This window comes from Triticum dicoccoides, chromosome 5B (genome assembly GCF_002162155.2).
Source record: "Triticum dicoccoides isolate Atlit2015 ecotype Zavitan chromosome 5B, WEW_v2.0, whole genome shotgun sequence".
In the NCBI taxonomy this organism is placed as follows: Eukaryota; Viridiplantae; Streptophyta; class Magnoliopsida; order Poales; family Poaceae; genus Triticum; species Triticum dicoccoides.
The window spans coordinates 228,298,147-228,318,946 of NC_041389.1; the positions used below are offsets into that span (position 1 = coordinate 228,298,147).

General features: G+C 48.3%; 1 protein-coding gene across 2 annotated transcripts in view; it reads right to left on the bottom strand.

The window, feature by feature from the left end:
- Positions 1-295: 295 nt before the first annotated feature.
- The window catches only part of LOC119308164 (outer envelope pore protein 37, chloroplastic-like), a 34,137-nt gene continuing 13,632 nt past the window's right edge, over positions 296-20,800 (bottom strand). Inside the window, exons 2-7 of one of the 2 annotated variants that reach the window (XM_037584286.1) lie at positions 5,660-5,749; positions 5,258-5,428; positions 5,080-5,174; positions 4,719-4,839; positions 4,435-4,591; positions 296-318 (exon numbers count right to left, since the gene is read on the bottom strand). In XM_037584286.1, the coding sequence (XP_037440183.1) occupies positions 4,460-4,591; positions 4,719-4,839; positions 5,080-5,174; positions 5,258-5,428; positions 5,660-5,749 (609 nt within the window). In that variant the 3' untranslated portion in view covers positions 296-318; positions 4,435-4,459. Of the gene's footprint in view, positions 319-3,880; positions 4,592-4,718; positions 4,840-5,079; positions 5,175-5,257; positions 5,429-5,659; positions 5,750-20,800 lie in introns of those variants that run through there. The other variant, XM_037584285.1, reaches the window with a different exon arrangement.

Here is a 20,800-nt window from a genome sequence, read left to right on the forward strand (position 1 = left end):
TTTCAATAACATACACACAATATGCTCGATATGTGCAAACACAACATGGCATCACAACATGACTCTATGACTCAAGTATTTATTCATTAGGCTCCGAGGAGCGAGATATTACAAACATAGGTCTCATGACCCAACATTCAGAGCATACAAGTCAAAGCACAAGCGGAAGCTATCATGTCTGAGTACAGACAACTATAAATGAAAAAGGCTGAGAAGCCTGACTATCTACCAGATACTGCCGAGGGCACAAGATCGTAGCTGAGGTAACAAGCTAAACGTCGAAGTCCAAGCGGAACTACTAGTGAGACTGAAGTCTCTCTGCAAAAACATAAAATAGGCAAACGTGAGTACAAATGTACCCAGCAAGACTTACATCAGAACTAACTACATATGCATCATTATCAACAAAGGGGTGGTGGGGTTTAACTGCAGCAAGCCAGCTTTGACTCGGTGGCTATCCTAAACTACGACTGCAAGCGACTCTTTTGAGGTGACGCACACGAGTCCACATATTCACCATATCAATACACCACTATGGATCCGCTCCCGCCTCCCTATGAGAACGCCATCAATAGCACTCACGCTTATCTTGCGTATTTTAGAGTATCCACTTTCACTTGTCTATGAACTGATATAAGCAATCCAGAAGTCCTTTTCCGCGGACACGGCTATTCGAATAGATTAGGTTAACCCTGCAGGGGTGTACTTCTTCATACACGCTCTCACCACTTACCGTCGTTTACACGACATGTACTCGGCAACCTTCAAGCGGAAGCCCAACGTGGGTGTCGGCCACGACCTACCTAATCACCTAAGTCTCTAGTCCAGGTTTATCGCCTATTCGGGTTCCATCCATGAGGAGATCCGGCCGGAGTTTCGCTCACAGCCCCAAACGATGTGAACAGGGTTCCCGAGACACCAAACGGGCGCCCGGTACACCGTGCCACGTGCCTACCGCATCACAGCCCACCCCTACGGTCAGCGCTGCCCACGGCCTCCAGCATACTACAAACACCAGAAACTACTTGCAACTCCTGGACAGAGGACAAGGGTGATCAAGAAGCCGAGAGGGTCCATTGGTTTCGGGCCCAATGCGTGGTAGTAGCTGAATCATGGATCACAAACACAGAACTCAGTTCCTGAGGACGGCTGCAATGAGACAACCCACCATGTACTCCTACATGGCCTCTCACCGCTACCTTTACCAAAACGTGTTCACACACTTAGCTCACACACAGTAGGACATGTTCACACGCCTCTGATTCATCCCCGATGAATCAGACCTGACTCAACTCTAAGCAGTAGCAGGCATGACAAACAAGCAAGAATGAGTAGACACAACAGGGCTCAAACAACTCCTACCCATGCTAGTGGGTTTCATCTATTTACTGTGGAATGACAGGTCATGCAAAGGATAAAGGGGTTCAGCTACCGCAGCAAATAACAGATGAATCATTGTTGTCCTAATGCAGTAAAAGAGAGCAGGAGCGAGAGAGTGGGATTGTATCAGAATGAACAAGGGGGTTTTGCTTGCCTGGCACTTCTGAAGATAACATTGAGTCTTCATCAGTGTCAACGATCACAACGTCGGAACATCGTCTACCGGGAGGGAACAGATACCGGCAACAAAGAAGAACACAATCAATGCAATGCACAAAATGATGCATGCTATGACATGGCAATATGAATGTGTTTTGAGCTAATGCAACTAGCAACAGATTAAATGAAGTTGGTTTGAATACAAGATTCAAATTCAAACTCCATATGTGATTATTCAAATGCCATTTAATTGATTTGTGCTATACAGCAGCTATAAGTTGTTCTAACATGCATAAAAATGGTACAGATGGATTCCTTGAATTTTTCTGATAATTTTTCATATATAAATTATTTAATTTGGAGTTACGGTTGAATTACTATGAATTTTTGAAGTTTTGAACATTTTCTGGAATTTCCTGAATACTTAGAATTAAAATAATTCCAGAAAATGATTTAACTGCGTCAGCCTGACGCCAGCATGACGTCAGCGAGTCAACGGCCAGGTCCAGGTCAAACCTGACGTGCGGGGTCCACACGTCAGTGACACAGGAACTAATCCCGGTCAAACCCAGCGCTGACTGGGGTTTGACCAGGGGTGGGGCCTACTGTCAGTGGCTGTAGGTGGTTTAGTTAGTTGGATTAGCTCCTAATGACGGAGCCACGTCAGCTCCCGCCGGAGTTTCGCCGGCGACGACCATGGCCGACGACGGAGATGCAACGTGTGCTCGCTACGGAGCACCATTCGACGCGTGGTTTGCTCCTACGGGTAGCTGAAGATGCGCCGCATCCAACTGGGCGAGCGGCAGCGGCTGTGGTGGCCGGAGCTCGCCGGAAACGAGCTCGCGGCGGCGCCGGAGTTCGGGCGCCGATCGATTCGACGCTATGGTGCGCTACGGGAGAAACTGGTGGGTGCTGCGGGCTCCTGAGGTTGCGGTGAGCACGACGGTGGGCTCGGGAGCGAGCTGCAGTGGCTGTGGCCACGGCCACGCCATGGCCGGCGGCGAGAAGCTCTCGGCCACGGTGGTAACGGCGGCTACGGAGGGAAATAGAGCACGGGGAGAGAGGGGTTCGGCAGAGGAGCTCACGGCGAGGTCGACGAGCAGCTCGGTGGGCTCGGGGAGGTGGCGGAGACGGCGAATCGACGAGCGGCATCCGGCGGCGGTGTGTGAAGAAGACGGCTCGATGACGGCGATGCAGGGCGTCCGAGGTCGCTTGACTCGTCGGAGAGGATGAGGACGAGGTAGCCGAGCTACTGGGCACGCCGAGGGTCGAGGGGGAGGCTCTGGGTGCGGCAACGGCGAGCGGTGGCGATGAGCTCCGCTCGGGCTGCGCGAGAGAGAGAGCAGAGGAGGGGGAAGGGGTCGAGAGAGAGTGCGAGGGGGTTCCAGGGGGTGGCGTGGAGCTGCGGGAGACGTCCAGGAGAGGAGGAGGCAGCCAGGCAGGGAGGAGGTGGCCGGGGCGCGTGGTCGCGCGCGCCACCGAGCAGCTTCGGGGCGAGGGAGAGGAAGACGACAGGGGGAGAAGCGGCGGTGGGCTGGGCCGGCTGGAGGAGCTGGGCCAGGTGGGCTGAGGTGAGCGCCAGATAGTCCTCTGCTCTTTTTATTTTTGTTTTTATTTATCTATTTTGTTCTGTGTTGTTTTAGTTTAGTAATATACTAAACCATTTTATAAAATCCTGAAAATAGTTATGTGGCTAGAACTAAAATATACCAAACCACATAAAATGTTCCAGTAATTATTGGACATATATTATTTATATATCAAATATATATCCAATGCAAATAGCTATTTATTTAATTCAAAGGCCCAAAATAATTAACTCTGAGATACCAAAAATATTGTTTTGAGTTTTACCTCTTTGCAATATTTTCAGAGACTAAGAGGAACATTTTCTTGGACTTCTTTGAGGAGATTTTAATGTTGATCATTTTTAGAAGGTTTCTGAGGCTTTGAAAATTCCTCAATTCAAATTTCATTTGAATTAAAACATGATGCTCACATGAGGTCTAGCCTAGTGCATAACAGGACCAGGGATGTGACAACACATGCCTCCCCCATCCGGAAGTGTCATCAAAAAAGCTTAGGACGGAATAGCAAGTCATTGAGCTAGAAATAATAGTTGTAGAGTAGACAATGGTTGTTTTCTTTATTACGATTCAACGCCGGAGCATGGCCCGGGATCGACCCCCTAAACATTGGCCGCTGCCTAGCAATGTGCTCATTGACGACCAAAGTAGTTAACACAACATCACTATAATCGTCAGACGATTCTTCAAACAAACATCAACATATGAAGTTATTTAGAAAAAACTCATCCAAGTTGTCCAGTGATGAAACAGTACATCAATGGATTGAGGCGGGCATGGACAAGTATCAGCCGAGTCGGGCAAACAGCCGAACTCCTTGCAGGAGGGTGGGTGGCGAGTCGCGATCGATGAATGGAGTCCATGGAGACGGAGGCAAAGGTTGTCGAACCTTGTGTCCTCCGACGATGACCTTAGAGGTAGTGGTGGGCTGTCATCGACCCTAGGATAGGCAGGCCATGGAAGAAGCGGCCAGAACGATGGCAAAAAGGGCGTCGACGGAAGAGGCGGCAGCAGGGGTGGGGCGATGGCGTAGAGGCCAAAAGTGGGATTGCGGCAGCGATGGCGATGGCAAAGAGGATGGGGTGCTAGTTGGGGGATGAATGGTCTATGTGCCATAGACGGGCCGGGCACCGCGGGTGCACTGTTCACTTTCCGTAATATTACACTTGTATATGCAAACCTCCTATCAAACGCTTCAGTTTAACTTCAACTGGCGACAAGGAGGAAAATACGTAACATACTAGTCCTTTCAATTTCCACACAAAGTGTATGCACATGCAATGCATTCATATTTCTTATTGTTGCTCACCTTCTCTGCGCAATAAATATCCAAACTAAAAATCCCATCTTTTCTTCACCCGGAACACTAGAGTTGAATTCTGTATATTGTTCTGAGGGACTTTTATCATGAGTTGGACTTTTGTCTTCAGGGGGGCTTCCTTTGTCTTGCCGCCTGCGTCGCCAACCTGCATTACATGGTGCAAATCTATATGAATCCAACAAAAATATATAGCAAAAAATAATAACTTAACTCCTATGATGAGCTAAATTAAGCTGCCTAGTTATTGTTGTCAGTTGTGAGTAAATCCTTACCCAAACAGATGCCCAGCCAAGCCTTTCGTCCGACCCATAACCTGCTTTCCATTTGACATGCTTACTGGCCTTTTGTTTATAGACAGCACTCCAGTAGTTTGTGTCAAAATGGTACCGGTAACTGAAGATGATAAGTATCGTTAAGCAATGGACGTAACATATAAACAGGGTGCTTCAAGCTCCCTGTGCATTGGAACGCAGAGCAAGGTTACGAGTGCACCGCTCAAAACAGTCTCACAGATCCAGGAGGCAAATCATATGATGTTTCTTTTCTAAGCCTAGATCAGCTACTCTACATCAACCTGTAGAGCTACTGGATTCCATCAAAAAGATGGAAATCATTCACACCATTTTTATTTACCTGAACTTGTCTGAAGGAGTTAACTGGCGTTTAAATGCAAATGATAGTGAATTTGATGGTAAAGTGAGGCTGGGAATAAATGATAGCTCATCATCCTACAAAATAAAACAAATGATCCATTACAAGCAACATGACGGAGCAAATATTCATTAAACAAGGCCAGCTTAGGGATGTTTACCTTATAGCGATACTTGATATTCATCATATTATCATTGTACAATGCAGTGCAAACTCCATTCAGAACATGAGACTTCACTATACCATTTACTGACAAAATTTTCTCACCCTCATCCAACTTCTTCTCCTTAACTGAAACTTCCCCGTTAGGAAACAAGAAGGTTGCTCTTGGCTACACACAAAAGATATCTATTATCATGGTATCTAAGTAATAAACTCAATTAGCACACTAAAAAGGGTTGCAACGTTCACATGGTCATTAGTACCAAGGATTTGACAGCTTCTGAAAAAATTGTCAACACAAGAAAGGAATGACAGCATACATATAGGAAGATCTTTGTGATTGCATAACACTAGCTGTGTTCAGCTAAAAAAATATTCCTCTGGGATACAAAATACTGACCAATCCATCAGGAGGAACCAGCGATGATAACTCAATTTTGCATGGTGAATCTCCCAAATTAGTAGTTACTGCCACTTCTCCTTGTCCCTCCTAAGAAAACAAATGATGTCACCTATCTTATATGATATATGATGTACACTATAGAACAACAAAATATAAGATTAGCATAACATTTTCTAACGTTGGGTAAGCCTTCCATTAGATTTAGAAGAACAAAGGAATATACTGACCATGTGCTAATCATTACTCATATTTCATTTAGAGCAAATAGAAGTGGCTAAAACTATAAGCTGAACGAGAAAGCTAATTTCCGTACGACTGGAATTTAGTAATATAGGCGCGAACGAATCGATAACCCTCCGATTGTCATCCCATGCTCCGAAGGATCGCGTATCCTGCGGCGGGAGGTTCTCTGGCAGTTCCACCAGGCGAGTCATGCAGCATGGGCCTGCGGCTCGTTGATTAGGTGGGCTCTTCACGCTCTAATTTTTTAGCTCGACAGAACCCAGACGCGAGAAAAATAAATGCACGATGGGAGACTCGATCCCGTGACCATGGATATAGATAGCGTTGATGACCAACTCCTCTTGGTTACATTGTTGTCCTGCCACAAGAAATCAAGCTACTTTACCATCGTACCACGCACGGTCCATTTTCAGCTTTACTAAGTCATTTAATATTGCTAATTATGAATGCCTCCAGTATACTAGTAGGCGCGCTAAGACTACCACGGTGGGAGTAACATAGATGGTAACATCACACATCTCTAGGCAAAACAGATAATGTGACAAGTAATTAATGAGGAAAGAGGGGCATGTGGTAACATAGCTACTCACTCTCTCTCAGTTTACAAGGCGTGCGCGTACGCCTACGTCGTCAATTTGACTAACCTAATAGAAGTCATATATTACAAAAAACATATCATTATAAACTTCAGATGTTCTATTTTCAAACGGTATATTTTTTGTGTTATATAGTTTATCTGGAAAGATAAGTTCCTGCCGACTGGACATTAGCAACAGGCACTGACGATGTCTATCTCCGTACGTTGGTTTCTGTTTATCGGGAAAAAAAAGGCAGCAATAGCGCTCGAACTCGGAACCTGGACGTCTACTAGACAAACATGCCACCCCCGCTGACCAACTGCACTGCCATTTGTGTTATGACTGGCGCTAGGTGTTCTATTCATTACCACAAGTAGTCCACTACTCTGGTGCAGATATCACTCGCAATTTTTCTCAAGAAAAAATTGGTAAAACTCGAGTTTTTTTTCTGGAAAAAAAAAACTGTAACACTCGAATTCAAGTACTTGCGGGAGGGAGAAAAATATTATTCCCATATTGAGATTCAAACTATAGTTACTGTAAACGAAATGAAGACTAGTAAGCTATTTGACTTTTTTACCATTCAAACCATTTGTATTAGTGTAAAAATATATTTTACTAGGATTTCCTCCTAGTGTTTTTCTCATCAGCGTTGCCCAATTCATTCACTTTGGAATTTTGTATTCAATTTTCTGTATCACAATTTTTTCGTTGTTGTTATCTTTCTAGATCACATCGCTCGTATTTTGATACGACAAAGCTAAAATTTGACCGATCAGAAACTCGCAACAGACCCGAACGATGTGGATCTCGTCCATTTCTCGATCGGACAGGGCTGGCGATCTTGTGATGATTTTGCGTTGCACTTTCCTGACTTAACCGCCGTAATCCTGCACACATTGATTGACTTCCATACTAATTTGATCATGACCGGCCCGCTCTCCCGATGAAATCGCACGCCAGGCCCAGCCGTCCCCTTCTTTTCTCTCTCTCTCAAAAAATCTGGGTGCGAAAAATATAAGTGTTGGGTGTGGGAACCGAACCTAGCACGTGTTGTGCTTATACCCATCACCCTTGACATCTCACCAACTGTTACTTATCTAAAAAATGGTAACAAGGTTAAAAAATGGTAACAAGGTATTTGAACCTTTTTCCTGCAATATGAGCAAAAAAATCTAGTTCTTTTCTTGGATTTTTTACCAACCCGTATCGAGTTGATCACATCGTGGTAATTTTCACGCCCCGATAACTTTTGTGTGAATATCATAGTAACTCACACATCGCATACCTGATAACTTATATACCCCGGTCCTGGTAACTTTGGCGCCGGGGGGGGGGGGGTGATAAAATATCCCCGTTGTAACTTTTATGTCAAAATCATGTTAAGTTGGTGACTCACATATCACAAACCTCTAATAACTTATGTATCGCGGTCCTGATAACTTTGGCATGGGGAGTGGGGGTTGATTAAATATCCCCCCGGTAACTTTTGTGTGAATAGCATGATAACTCACACATTGCAGACGTGATAACTTATGTGCACTCACACGTCGCAGACATGATAACTTATGACCCCAGTCCTGGTAACTTTGGCGACCGGGGGGAGGGGAGTGGGTTGATGAAATATACCCCCCGGTAACTTTTTGTGTGAATAGCATGATAACTCACACGTTGCAGACCTGATAACTTATGTGCCTCGGTCCTGGTAGCTTTGGGGGGCGGGGGTGATGAAATATACCCACGGTAACTCACACGTTGCAGACATGATAACTTATGTACCTCAATCCTGGTAACTTTGGCGACCGGGGGGGTTGATGATACCCCCCCGGTAACTCACACCACAAACCTCACAACTTTTGTACCCGAGTCTTAGTAACTTTGGCGATGGGTGTGGGATGTGGGAAGGTGTTTAAAAACACCTCCGGAAACTTTCGTGTAAATAGCTTGGTACTGTACGCACCTTATACGTGATAACTTATGCATATATACCACGGCAACTTTGATCCGGGGTGGTGGGAGGGGAGAAAGTAGTTTGAAAACATACCCCTCCCGATAACTTCCGTACAAATGTCACGATAACTTCCGACGCTTTGACCTATAACACATTTTTAAGTTTTGAAATATGTAGAATCAAGGACGCGTCCATTTTTTTCCTTCTAATGCATGCATCCATGTGCATGTGAAGAGAAAATTACAAGAACTATCTTTTATGTCCCAGTAATTTCTATATAAATAACATGATAACTTATATACAGCCGCATGATAACTCGTGTAGCACATGCGTGGTAACTTTTGACCCAAAAAAAATATCGTCGAAACATACCAACATGGGATCTAGTTTCGAAGGTCTCGTCGCGACGAATCTTTTATGTGAAAACAGTTTTTCAATCGGACCAACGGTTTGAGCTACAAAATATTTTAAATTTTCACATTGGGAAGAATCTTTGATGACATCATCAATTTCGTTTTTTCTGCATGTATATGATTAGTAGCTGCTAATTAACTGCTCATGGACGGTGGACACGCACAGAAAAAAAAGAAAGAAAACAAGATGAAGCTAATGCATGCATGCAAGCTAGGGAGGAATCGTGCGGATTTGTTGCTTAACTTCCGTACGTGCGGAAGTTAGCACAGTCCTAAGCATCTCCAGCCGTTGGCCCTCCAGGAGGCGCCTAAAATCACCGCCCGGGGGCGAGCCAGCGCAAAAAAACGGCCTGGGGGCGAGTTGGCCCCCAGTCGCCGGCCCCAGGGCCGCCCCCAGGCGCGTTAAAAAAAAGAAAACGTTCGGCGAATTCGTTTAAAACACGGCTAAATTCAACCAAACTTCGGCGAGTTCATACATATTTAAAAATATTTTACACAAAAGGAAAAAAACGCTATTAGGCCCGTCGTCGCCTCGCCGCTCCTCGCCGCCCGCCGCCCTTGAAGCTCTACATGCCGAGGCGGCTGTAGAACTGCGTGTAGTCGCCGTCGTCGTCATCGTCGTCGCCGCCACCTCCTCTGTGGCCGCCGTCCCTGCTGCACCCCTCCCCAGGTTGGCGCGGCGGGTTGGACGGTCCGGGGGCGTCCTCATCCTCGTCGCTGTCGAGGATCACCACGCCGTGCTCGTCCTCGCGCCCACGCCTGCGGGCAGCTATCTCCTCTAGGGCTCGGCGCTGCCGGACCATCTCGTCGCGGAGGTAGTCGTCCCGCGCCCACTTTAGGGCCTCCTCGTCGGAGAAGCCGCGCCGGGCTATGGCCTCATACTCCACAGGGAGGTTGGGCTCCGGCTTCGGCCTGACGAGGACGAGGCGTCTAGAGGCAGGGGAGGGTCGGCGATGCGGACGCCGGAGCTGCGGGTGCACTGGCTGACCGGCGTGTCCTGGGGCTCCGGCTTGACGGAGGGGGGCAGGGGGAGCCGGTCGAGGAGGACGCCCCCTGCCTCGGCGTCCAGGAGCTTCCACGCCGCCGGGAGGACGGTGGAGCGGGTACTCCAGCCTGGGCGTGTTGCCGCCCTCGATGTACTCGAGGACGGCCTCCAGCGTGCGGCCGGGCACGCCCCACCATCGGCGGCGGCCTTCGGAGTTGAGCCTCCTAGAGGGCACGACACCGTTGGTGGCCTCGAGCTGCTCGGCATGGCGGCGACAGAAGTAGGGCTCCCATAGCGGGCTGTCGGGGACGTACCATGGCCCTTCCCTTGCCGCCTGCGGCAGAGAGGCGCGGATGCGCGCGGTCTCCGCACGCCGCGCCGCCCTGGTGGGCGGTGGTGGCATCGGGACCCCGCCGGCGCTGATCCTCTCACACCCCGGGCACCCGCATGTCCGGCGGGACCGGGTACTCGGCCTCAAAGAGGAGCCGAGCTTCGTCCTCGTGAAGGTGGCGGCGGCCGAAGCCGTTCGCGGCCGCGCCGTTGCCTGGGAAACACTCGGCCATGGCTCTGGAGACGGCGAGGGGAGAGGGAGGAACGGGGAAGGAGCGGGCCTCGGCGGTGCAGTGTCTATGCGTTCACCGGCGCGCTAGGGGCGTCTTATATAAGCGGAGGCGCCGCGCGTACGCGTGGCTGGCGAGGGACGCGCGTCGTCCGGTCTTCACTGCGCCGCCCGTGAGGCATCAATGGAGGAGGCTGACCGGCGCGGCAGCGCACGGCAGCTTTGGCATTGATTCGCCACGGGAACCGAGGCGATGAGGACGACGAAGCGGCGAAAAGAGCCGAGTCGCTGCCAAGGAGGGCCCACCAGTTTTCACGCCAAAAACTTTTCGGCCGGCGTCCCCAAGCGCCCCCCAGCGCGCCGGGTTCGGCCTGGGTCCGCCGGCGCCAATTTCGGTCCGAGCCGGCGAAAAAGGGGCCTTTGGGGGCACGACTGGGCCTTTTTTCGGCGCCGGCGCGAAAAAATCGCCTGGGGAGGCCGTTCTGGGGGCGCGGCTGGAGATGCTCTAAGCTGAATGCCAACTTTAGAATACTGAGTGATGTTATATAATGGTAGAAACCACATCCCAATACCTACCGCAAGCAGAAGAACAGGATTCACACTCTGACGGTTGAGGGCGCCACTCTAACCGACCAAGCAGACTTGGCCGCGGCGGCGTTCGCGCACTTCGACTCCCTGCTAGGGACGGATCACCCCCGGGATTGCGTCCTCAACCTCGAGGACGTCATCGCGCCATCCAACCTCGACGACCTGGACGCCCCCTTCAGCGAAGACGAGATATAGCAAGCTGTCAAGCGACTGCCGGCGCGCAAGGCGCCCGGCCCAGACGGCTTCACCACAAAGTTCATGCGCTCCTGCTGGCCTATCGTGAAGCACGACCTTGTCCGCGTCTTCCAGCAGCTATATGCGCTACGAGGAAGGGGTTTCAGCTGCTTGAACCAAGCGCTGCTTACGCTGATGCCAAAGCGAGCTGACGCAGCTGGGCTGGGGGATTACAGGCCCATTAGCCTAATCCATCTCGTCATGAAGATCTTCACAAAGGTGTTGTCCCTTCGACTAGCACCCAAGTTGAACGAGCTAGTCAGCCCCATCCAGAACGCTTTCATCCCGGGATGAAGCCTTCACAACAATTTCGTGCTTGTCCGGCAATCGGCGCGCCTTGTTCATCAGTTGGGCGCCCCGCGCATCCTCCTGAAGTTGGACCTTGCGCGGGCATTTGACTCCGTGTCATGGCCGTTTCTATTCGAGGTCTTGCGCAGGTATGGCTTCAGTGATCGCTTACTTGGTTGGCTTGCTACTCTCCTGTCGTCGGCAAGCACAAGGGTTCTCCTCAACGGCGTGACGGGACCCGCGATCTGGCACCGTTGCGGGCTTCGTCAAGGCGACCCTGTGTCACCACAACTCTTTGTGCTTGCCGTCGACACATTGGGGCGCCTCTTCCGTCGCGCGACCGAGCTCAAAGTCCTGCAGCAACTACACCCTTGCCGTGCACTCCCCGTCCTCTCTCAAAGTCCTGCAGCAACTACACCCTCGCCGTGCACTCCCCGTCCTCTCGTTGTACGCGGACGATGTCATACTCTTCTGCCACCCCACGACGCACGACACACTCGCCGTCCGAGAAATCCTGCAGCTATTTGGCCGAGCGTCAGGCCTTCGGGTCAACTTCCTGAAGAGCACGGCTACGATGATCCGATGCGACGGCGACATGGCTGCCCTGGCCATCGCCAACCTTGGCTGCCCAATCGCGGCGCTGCCCATCACCTACCTGGGGATCCCACTCACCCTTGGACGCCCATCCGCTGCACAACTGCAGCCCCTAGTCGACAAGGCCGCTGGCAAGCTCCCCGCCTGGAAGGCGCACCTCATGAACAAGGCCCGACGCCTTGCCTTTGTGAAATCGGTGCTGAGCGCGATCCCCATTCACCAACTTTTGGTGCTCGCGCCGCCAAAAAAGAACCTCAAAACTCTTCGAAAAAATCCAACGAGGATTCCTATGGCCTGGCCGCGCCGAGGCGCACGGTGGCAACTGTCACGTCAATTGGCAACGCGTCTGCCGCCCGACCCGGCTTGGTGGGCTCGGGGTGCACGACCTGGAGCGCACGGGCTTGGCCTTGTGCACCAAATGCCTTTGGTTCGCCCACACGGACGACAACAGGGCATGATCTGGCCTCGACCTTTAATTCACTGCAGCGGAGCGCGCCTTCTTCGCGTCCACCACCATGATCCTCGGCGACGGCCAGCGTGCGATGTTCTGGAAGACCGTTAGCTCAACGGCGCGCCATCTCGGAAATAGCGCCACAACTGCACGCCCTCATCCCCAAACACCGCCGGAAGAGCAGGACGGTGGCAGACGGTCTGAATGCGCACCAATGGGCATCGGACATTCAGGGCACCCTTGGCATCCGCGAGATCGGCCAATACCTGCTTACTTGGCATGTGATCAAGCACATCACAGTCACTGCCGAGCCGGATCGCCTGCATTGGAAGTGGAACGCGGCGGGTACCTACACAGCCCAGTCCGCCTACCTCGCCACCTTCCATGGCTAGACCTCCTGCCCTGCTTGGAAGCTCACCTGGAAGGGCTGGGCGCGTGTGAAATTCTTCCACTGGCTTGCCCACCTAGGACGTTGCTGGACGGCCGACCGCCTTGCTCGCCACGGACTGCCGCACCCTCCTCGCTGCCCGCTTTGCGACCAAGCGCCTGAATCAATCCAGCACCTAATCCTAGAATGCCCCTTCTCCAAGCAAGTGTGGCACGAGATATTGTCCTGGCTGCGCTTGACATGCAGCGTGCCCTCCAGCGAGGGATCCCTATCAGAGTGGTGGCACTCGGCGCGGCGAAACACGCCGAAACCCATGCAAAAAGGCCTCACCACCGCAACCCTGGTGATCCCTTGGATGACCTGAAGCATCGCAACGACTGCGTGTTCAACAGCGCAACCCCATCGACCAACTCACTGATCGCTCGGATCAAAGACGAAGCCAAACTCTGGGCAAGAGCTGGAGCCCGTGGCCTGCGTGCCATCCTCCCTCAAACCTGGGACGTCCACTGATTTATGACTGTAATCGTTCCTCTTAGGAGGCTGTAACAAACTCAATCTTTTCAATACAAAGAAACGCAAGCCTTTTGCGTTTTCTCAAAAAAAAAATGTCAGACGAAAACGTTAGTTATTTTAGCCGGCAGATTAGATGGTATGTATATTAATCATCAGATGCTACGGCAGAGAACCAAATCAGGAACAAGCTGCATGTTATTCTCGTTGTTCGGGGATATCTGTACCACTGGTCAAGCCCATAAATCCAACTTCCAACAAATTACCTATTGTTCACAAAGGAAACATGGTATTTTTTCTCGAAGATGCATGAGAACTGTGTATCATTGCATTAAGGATAAAATATATATTTACTAGGAAGACCCGACACACACCATTCAACCTAAAACTGCAATGGGAAAAACATGCACCTGCAACAAAAACCAACGACCCGAGTAACACCAAAAACGACCATTAGGTGGCAGCAGCAAAAAATGATTGTGCTTTGGTTTTCATAGGACACGACAAGACTACACAATGATTGTGCTTTTCAAACAACCAAAATATCAGTGGATACGATACCTTTTGTTTTAGAACAATAGGGAAAGATCCCAATGGACATAAATTCCAGGAGGAGCAGAAATAGTCACAAGCCGTGAACAAGCCTCAACAATTAATAGGAGAAAAATAGGTAGCATATACTGAGTTGTTTCTTTTCTACAATAGAAAGAATATCTCATTTTACAGTAGAATGTACAAACAAGTGTTAATTACTACATAGTATGCAAACATAACTAATGGGGATTCCCTAGCAAAATTCAGGTACATAATTTAGGCTCGATTTCATTAGTGCACATTTCTATGCCAAATAAACTGAAATAATCAGGTCATTATGTCAATAAAAACGAAAGATTTTTATATGCACGCATGCTCGAATTTTGTATGCACACCAAGAGGCTTGCCTGTTTTGTGCCCAGGAGGAGAGCATAAATCACATCCTACTGGACTGTGTTCTTGCGAGGGAGGTCTGCACCAGTGTTTACCTAGCTCTCAACAAACCGGATTGGGTCCCCCCGAGGGGATCAAGATTGGCGGAGTGGTGCACTAACAAGCTTGGGGCTGGCCTAGGCAGGTAAGGCGTACAGGTGATCTTCCTTCTAGTAATGTGGAAGTTATGGAAGCACCACAATGCCTTTGTGTTCGATGGAACTTCACCATCAATGTCACATAATAGAGGTTGAAGGTAGAACATGGAAGCAAGCGGGAATCTTAAAGGGAGATGTGGAAGCCTTGTTTGGGGCTTTGGTGAGGTGGGCTAGCATAAGAAATTAGATTCGAGTAAGAGGGTGGAGTTGGTGTTCATGTAATATGTAATCACCAACGTGGAGGGGCTCTTTACGATTTTACCCCATCCTCTTCTTTAATATATAGCCCTGCTCAAGAATTTGTCTAATTAACCTATTAAGTTGCCGATTAATCCCTACTCGTAGGGTCACCGAGTAGCCGGTAAAATGATGAATCGTCCGATTAATTGATTAACTGGTTGATTAACTTGCCGATTAGTTTATTAATCCCCTACTTGCCAGCCGACCGAGCAGCTACCAATTAACGATTTCCTAAACAATGATATATAGTAGGGCACACTCGTGCGTATTCGAGGAAAAGGAATCATTTCATGATCAAACGCAGGTCCGATATGTGACAAGTATGTGACTTTAGAAAAACCTTTTGGGGTTGACCTATAAATACGATGAAATAGATATAGTTGCTCATCAAGTTGCATTTGCCATAATTAATTCATCCTGGTGAACTAGAGACAAACCTTGGAATCGAAAGGTTTTAGACTTAGTAGAACTAAAACCGAGTACATGAAGTGCGGTTTCAGTACTACTAGGCATGAGGAGGAGATTAGCCTTGATGGGCAGGTGGTGCCTCGAAAGGACACCTGTCGATATTTGGGTCAATGCTGCAGAAGGATGGGGATATCGATGAAGATGTGAACCATCGAATCAAAGCCGATGAAGTGGCGCCAAGCTTCTGGCATTCTCTGTGACAAGAGAGTGCCACAAAAGCTAAAAGGCAAGTTCTATAGGACGGCGATTCGAGCCACAATGTTGTATGGCGCTAAGTGTTGGCCGACTAAAAGGCGACATGTTCAACAATTAGGGGTGGCGGAGATGTGAATGTTGAGATGGATGTGTAGCCACACAAGAAAGGACTGGGCCTGAAATGATAATATATGAGATAGAGTTGGGAGGAGAAGCTTGTCCGGCATCGTCTGAGATGGTTTGGGCATATTCAGCGCAGGCCTCCAGAAGTTTCAGTGCATAGCGGACGGCTAAAACATGCTGATAATGTCAAGAGAGGTCGGGGTAGACCGAACTTGACATGAGAGGAGTCCGTAAAGAGAGATGTGAGGGACTGGAGTATCACCAAAGAAATAGCCATGGAGAGGGGTGAGTGGAAGCTTGCTATCCATGTGCCAGAGCCATGAGTTGGTCGTGAGATCTTATGGGTTTCACCTTAGCCTACCCCAACTTGTTTGGGACTAAAGGCTTTGTTGTTGCTGTTGAACTAAAGACAAACTAGGTATTTAGAGATAAGAATGAAGTGTTTTCCAAGTGGACAATAAATATTGCAAGTGCAAATGTTGAAACTTGGAAAATTGAAAAGGAGCTTCATGAATGCCATGAAAAATCATGAAAGTTGAAAAGCAAGTTAGTTGCATCTTGATCAACTTGTTACTGAGTGTTGGATACTAACTAGGCTTCAGCCTGTGCTACATCTCCTAGCCCATGTGGCCCATCTGTCTATTGGTGGACAGAGTATATAACTTGGGAGAGGGGGCTCTCTCTTGTAACCCTAGGACATTACAGCAGCTGGCTGCTGTCTCTTAGATTAGCCACTCCTTCCTTCCTTTCTACTCCCTCTGTAAACTAATATAAGATGATTTAGATCACTAAAGTAGTGATCTAAAACGTCTTATATTAGTTTACAGAGCATGGTATCAGAGAGGCTGGCCAATCTGCTGTAGGTAACAGCAGATCCAAAGGATGTTAAAGGCAGTGGTGTAGGTGGCAGCAGATCCAAAGGAGGTTGAAAGCAGGGTGTAGGTCGCAGCAGATATAAAGGAGATTGAAGGCAGTGGTGCTTGTGGTGGAGTTTGTGTTGCTGTGAGTGGAGATGGCACAGGATCTGGCCAAGGTAACTCGACAGGTTGGCCAATCTGCTGGCTGCAAAGGCAACAGATGGGTCACCCTCTTCTGATATTTCTGGGGAAGGTAGGAAGCAAGCCCCAAAGAGAGAGAGGTGGCCGATCTGCTGTAGGTAACAGCAGATCCAAAGGAAGTTAAGGCAGTGGTGTAGGTGGCAGCAGATCCAAAGGAGGTTGAAAGCAGGGTGTAGGTCACAGCAGATATAAAGGAGATTGAAGGCAGTGGTGCTTGTGGTGGAGTTTGTGTTGCTGTGAGTGGAGATGTGTCAGGACTGCAGAGGGTGCGAGTTAGTTTCAGTTAACTGTAGCTGTTCCGAAAGAGATGGACGGTTGAGATAGCTCCGTACGCGATTGGTTCGTCGCTAGCCGTTAGATGGCACTCTAGCGTTACTTTCCGTTACTGTTACTTTTCATGTCGTTGCCGTGAGCACTGCGCCTATAAAGACAGCCGGGCTGTGGCTGGCGGAGTATCGAATCTTCTCCTTGAGTCGCCAAGATGGCCATTTACACTCACAGCTAATACACATACAGCCCGATCTAGGTGAACCTTCCCCAATTTGTTCCTCAAATTCCCCTCTCCTAGTTCGTTCCTGTTCTTAGGTCCTGACAAATTGGTATACAGAGCAAGGTTATTCCTCGGCCACGAAAATTTTCGTCCACAGTAAGAGTAATCCCACCCAATTCCCTCCCCTTTGAGTAGATCGGGACTGAGTTGAGCCGCGGCGGCGCGAGGGCAGCGATCGGTTCCAGGGTGGCGTTGGTGACGGCGATCTGTACCAGGAAGGCGATAGAGGCAGAGAATTGCTCGGCTGCAAACCAGTAGCGCGGAAAGGTTGCTGGAGAACAATTCTCTGGTGGTAAAATTCCTTGTCCATCACTGGTTCGTGCAGTTTTGGAGGAGAGGATCGAGAAGGCGGCAGGATCTGAGCAGAGGGCAGGGTTTCCGAATTAATTCGGCTGTAAAATTCCTTACCTCTCCCTCAGATCAAGGTGATGGGGCGCGCCAAGAACATCGATGAGGCGGATCTGCAGGAATTGTTGTCTCTTCGTGACGATGTTAGGATCATCCAGAAGGACCAGTCGCAGATGCAGGCAGATATGGCGAAACTGCATGATGAGGTGCATTCGGTCAGTTCCAAGCAAGGTGACATCTCCGTGCAGATGGGCAGTGTGGAGCAAGTGGTGCTGGACTTGGGCAAACAGCTCTCCACGATCAATTCAGTGTTGCAGGCGTTAGTGAAGGCACCAACAAATGGAAACACTACTGATATCCCTTCAAGCTCTCAACAGCAACCAAAATCACCAACAGTTTCGCAGGAACAGATGCAGAACCAACTGTTGAGAACAGAGCAACTAAGAAAACAATTGGAAACTGAGAAGGAAAAGACAAGGCAATTGGAGGAACTGCAGCAGCAGAACTTGCCTCCTATTAGAACCAGTAGACCAACTGCTCCACCAGGGTTTGCTCAGCAAGGGAGACAGGAGTAGTTAAGTCCTTTGGGCACTCCAGTTACAGCCAGACAACCCACTCACACACCTGCTTTTCAGCAATACTATCAACAAAACAGAGATAGACAAATGTGGCAGGGATATGCAAAGACTTATGAACAAGATATGCAGTGCCAATTCATGAAATCTCTGACTAAAGGACCTAAAATAGATTTTCCTAGGTTTGATGGGGAAGATCCAGTGGGATGGATCAGGCAATGCAACAAATACTTCCAGATGTCAGGGGCACCAGAGGAGTATAAGGTTTCCCTAGCTCAATTGTATATCATAGGTGAAGCTGATGTGTGGTTGAGAAGATCAGGGTTGCTGAAAAAGAAAGTATCCTGGAAGGAATTTTGTACAGAAATCAGTAAAAGATTTTCTGCTCATGGCTCTTATGATCTGACAGAAAAGTTCAATTCAGTGAAACAATCTAATAGCACAGTATCTGAATATACAAAAACATTTGAAGACCTTATGGCTGATGTACAAGAGGAAAATCCAGAACTAGGAGAATCTTGGTTTGTGAGATGCTATGTCAATGGATTGAGAGAAGGCATCAAATATCAAGTTAGACCACTGAGGCCTCAGACACTTACAGATGCTTACTGGCTAGCCAAGGATGTGGAACCTTGTCATCCTCCTGTCAACAGTAACACCAAGAGAACTAGTGCTCCATACAGCAATTATTATCCAAAGAGCACTGTTGGATATCCACCAAAACAGAGTACTACTCCTTCCCAGCAACAAATTCCTGTGAGACATGCTGAAGTTCCTACTGGTAATACCCAGAAGTTTAGGAAACCAGGAGAATGTTGGAGATGTGGAGATAAGTGGGTGCATGGTCACAAATGCAAGCTAGTTCCAAATGTACATGTTATGCAGCAGGAGACAGAGGAACAACCCACTTATGATCTGGAGGATCAACAGCTGGAAGAGCAAAATGAACCAACATCTGAAGGGGACCAAGCTATGTTCATATCTGCTTTTGCAATGGGACAACAAATAGCAGTCCCAACTCCTACAGTTATCATCCACATTAATGGAAAAAGAGCAGTTGCTTTGTTGGATTCTGGCAGTACCACATCTTTTCTCAATCAGGATTTTGCAATCAAGGCAAATTGCAACCTGCTGCCTGTTAAACCCAGGAAAATTGCAGTGGCTGGTGGTGGAATATTAGTATCTGCTGCAGTGGTACATAACTGTAAGTTTCAGATTGCTAAGATGGCACTTTCTCACAATTTCAGAACATTATCTCTTCCAAGCCATGATGCAATTCTTGGCTATGACTGGTTCACTGCTGTTAGTCCAGTTGCTTTTGATATACCTGCTCAACAATTCAGTTTCTCATCTGGGGGCAAACAAACTGTATCAACAGCTATGTTCACAACACCAGCTAGTGTGAAAGAGATTCCCCCCAAGAAAAGGGACAAATTCTTGGACAAAGCACCAGAAGTGTTCCTATGTCAGGTACATAACATACTCATGGATGCCCCTGAAAATTTTAAAACCCCTCCACAGATACAAAAGCTGCTCTTGGAATATGCTGATCTGTTTGAGGAACCTAAAACATTACCCCCTCATAGGGCATTGGACCATAAAATCCCATTAGAACCTGGAGCTGTTCCACCACAAATGAGATCTTACAGGGTTCCCCGACACCAGAAGAAAGAAATGGAAGAGCAGATAAGAAAATTGCTAGCTGCACACTTAATCAGACACAGTCAAAGTCCCTTTGCTGCTCCTGTACTGTTAGTTAAAAAGAAGGATGGATTTATGAGGTTGTGTACTAATTATAGGAAGCTCAATGCCTTGACCATTAAAAACAAATTCCCTATACCTGTTACAGAGGATTTGTTAGATGAGCTACATGGAGCACAGTATTTCTCCAAATTGGATTTAAGGTCTGGATATCACCAGATAAGGATGGCACCTGAAGATATACATAAAACAGCCTTCAGAACATTCCTTGGTCACTTTGAGTTTCTGGTCATGCCTTTTGGCCTTTCCAATGCACCTGGCACATTCCAAGAACTAATGAACACTATTTTTGCACCATATCTGAGGAAATTTGTGTTGGTCTTCTTTGATGATATATTAATCTTCAGTAAAAATCTCAAGGAACATTTAGAACATATCAAGCTGGTGTTGGACACTTTGAGAGAACATCAGCTCTATGCCAAGCTGTCAAAATGTGTATTTGCAGTACAACAAGTAGAGTATCTGGGACATGTGATTTCTGCAAAGGGTGTGGCCACTGATCCACAAAAGATTGCTGCCATAGTTGAGTGGCCTGTTCCAGAGAATATCACCAAACTTAGAAGTTTCTTAGGGTTGGCTGGACACTACAGAAGGTTTATAAAAGGATATGGTGTCATATGTAGGCCCTTGCATGATTTGCTAAAAAAGGTAAGTTATTCTTGGCTACCTGAACATACTACAGCACTCCAGCAACTCAAGCAAGCACTCACTACTGCTCCTGTCCTAGCTCTGCCAAATTTCTCCCAGCCCTTTGTACTGGAAACTGATGCATCAGGCAAAGGAATTGGGGCTGTCCTCATGCAGCAAGGCAGACCCATCTCATACTACAGCTCTTCACTATGCCCTAGAAATGCTGCTATGTCCACTTATGAAAAAGAGGCCCTGGCAATACTAGAAGCATTGAAAAGATGGAG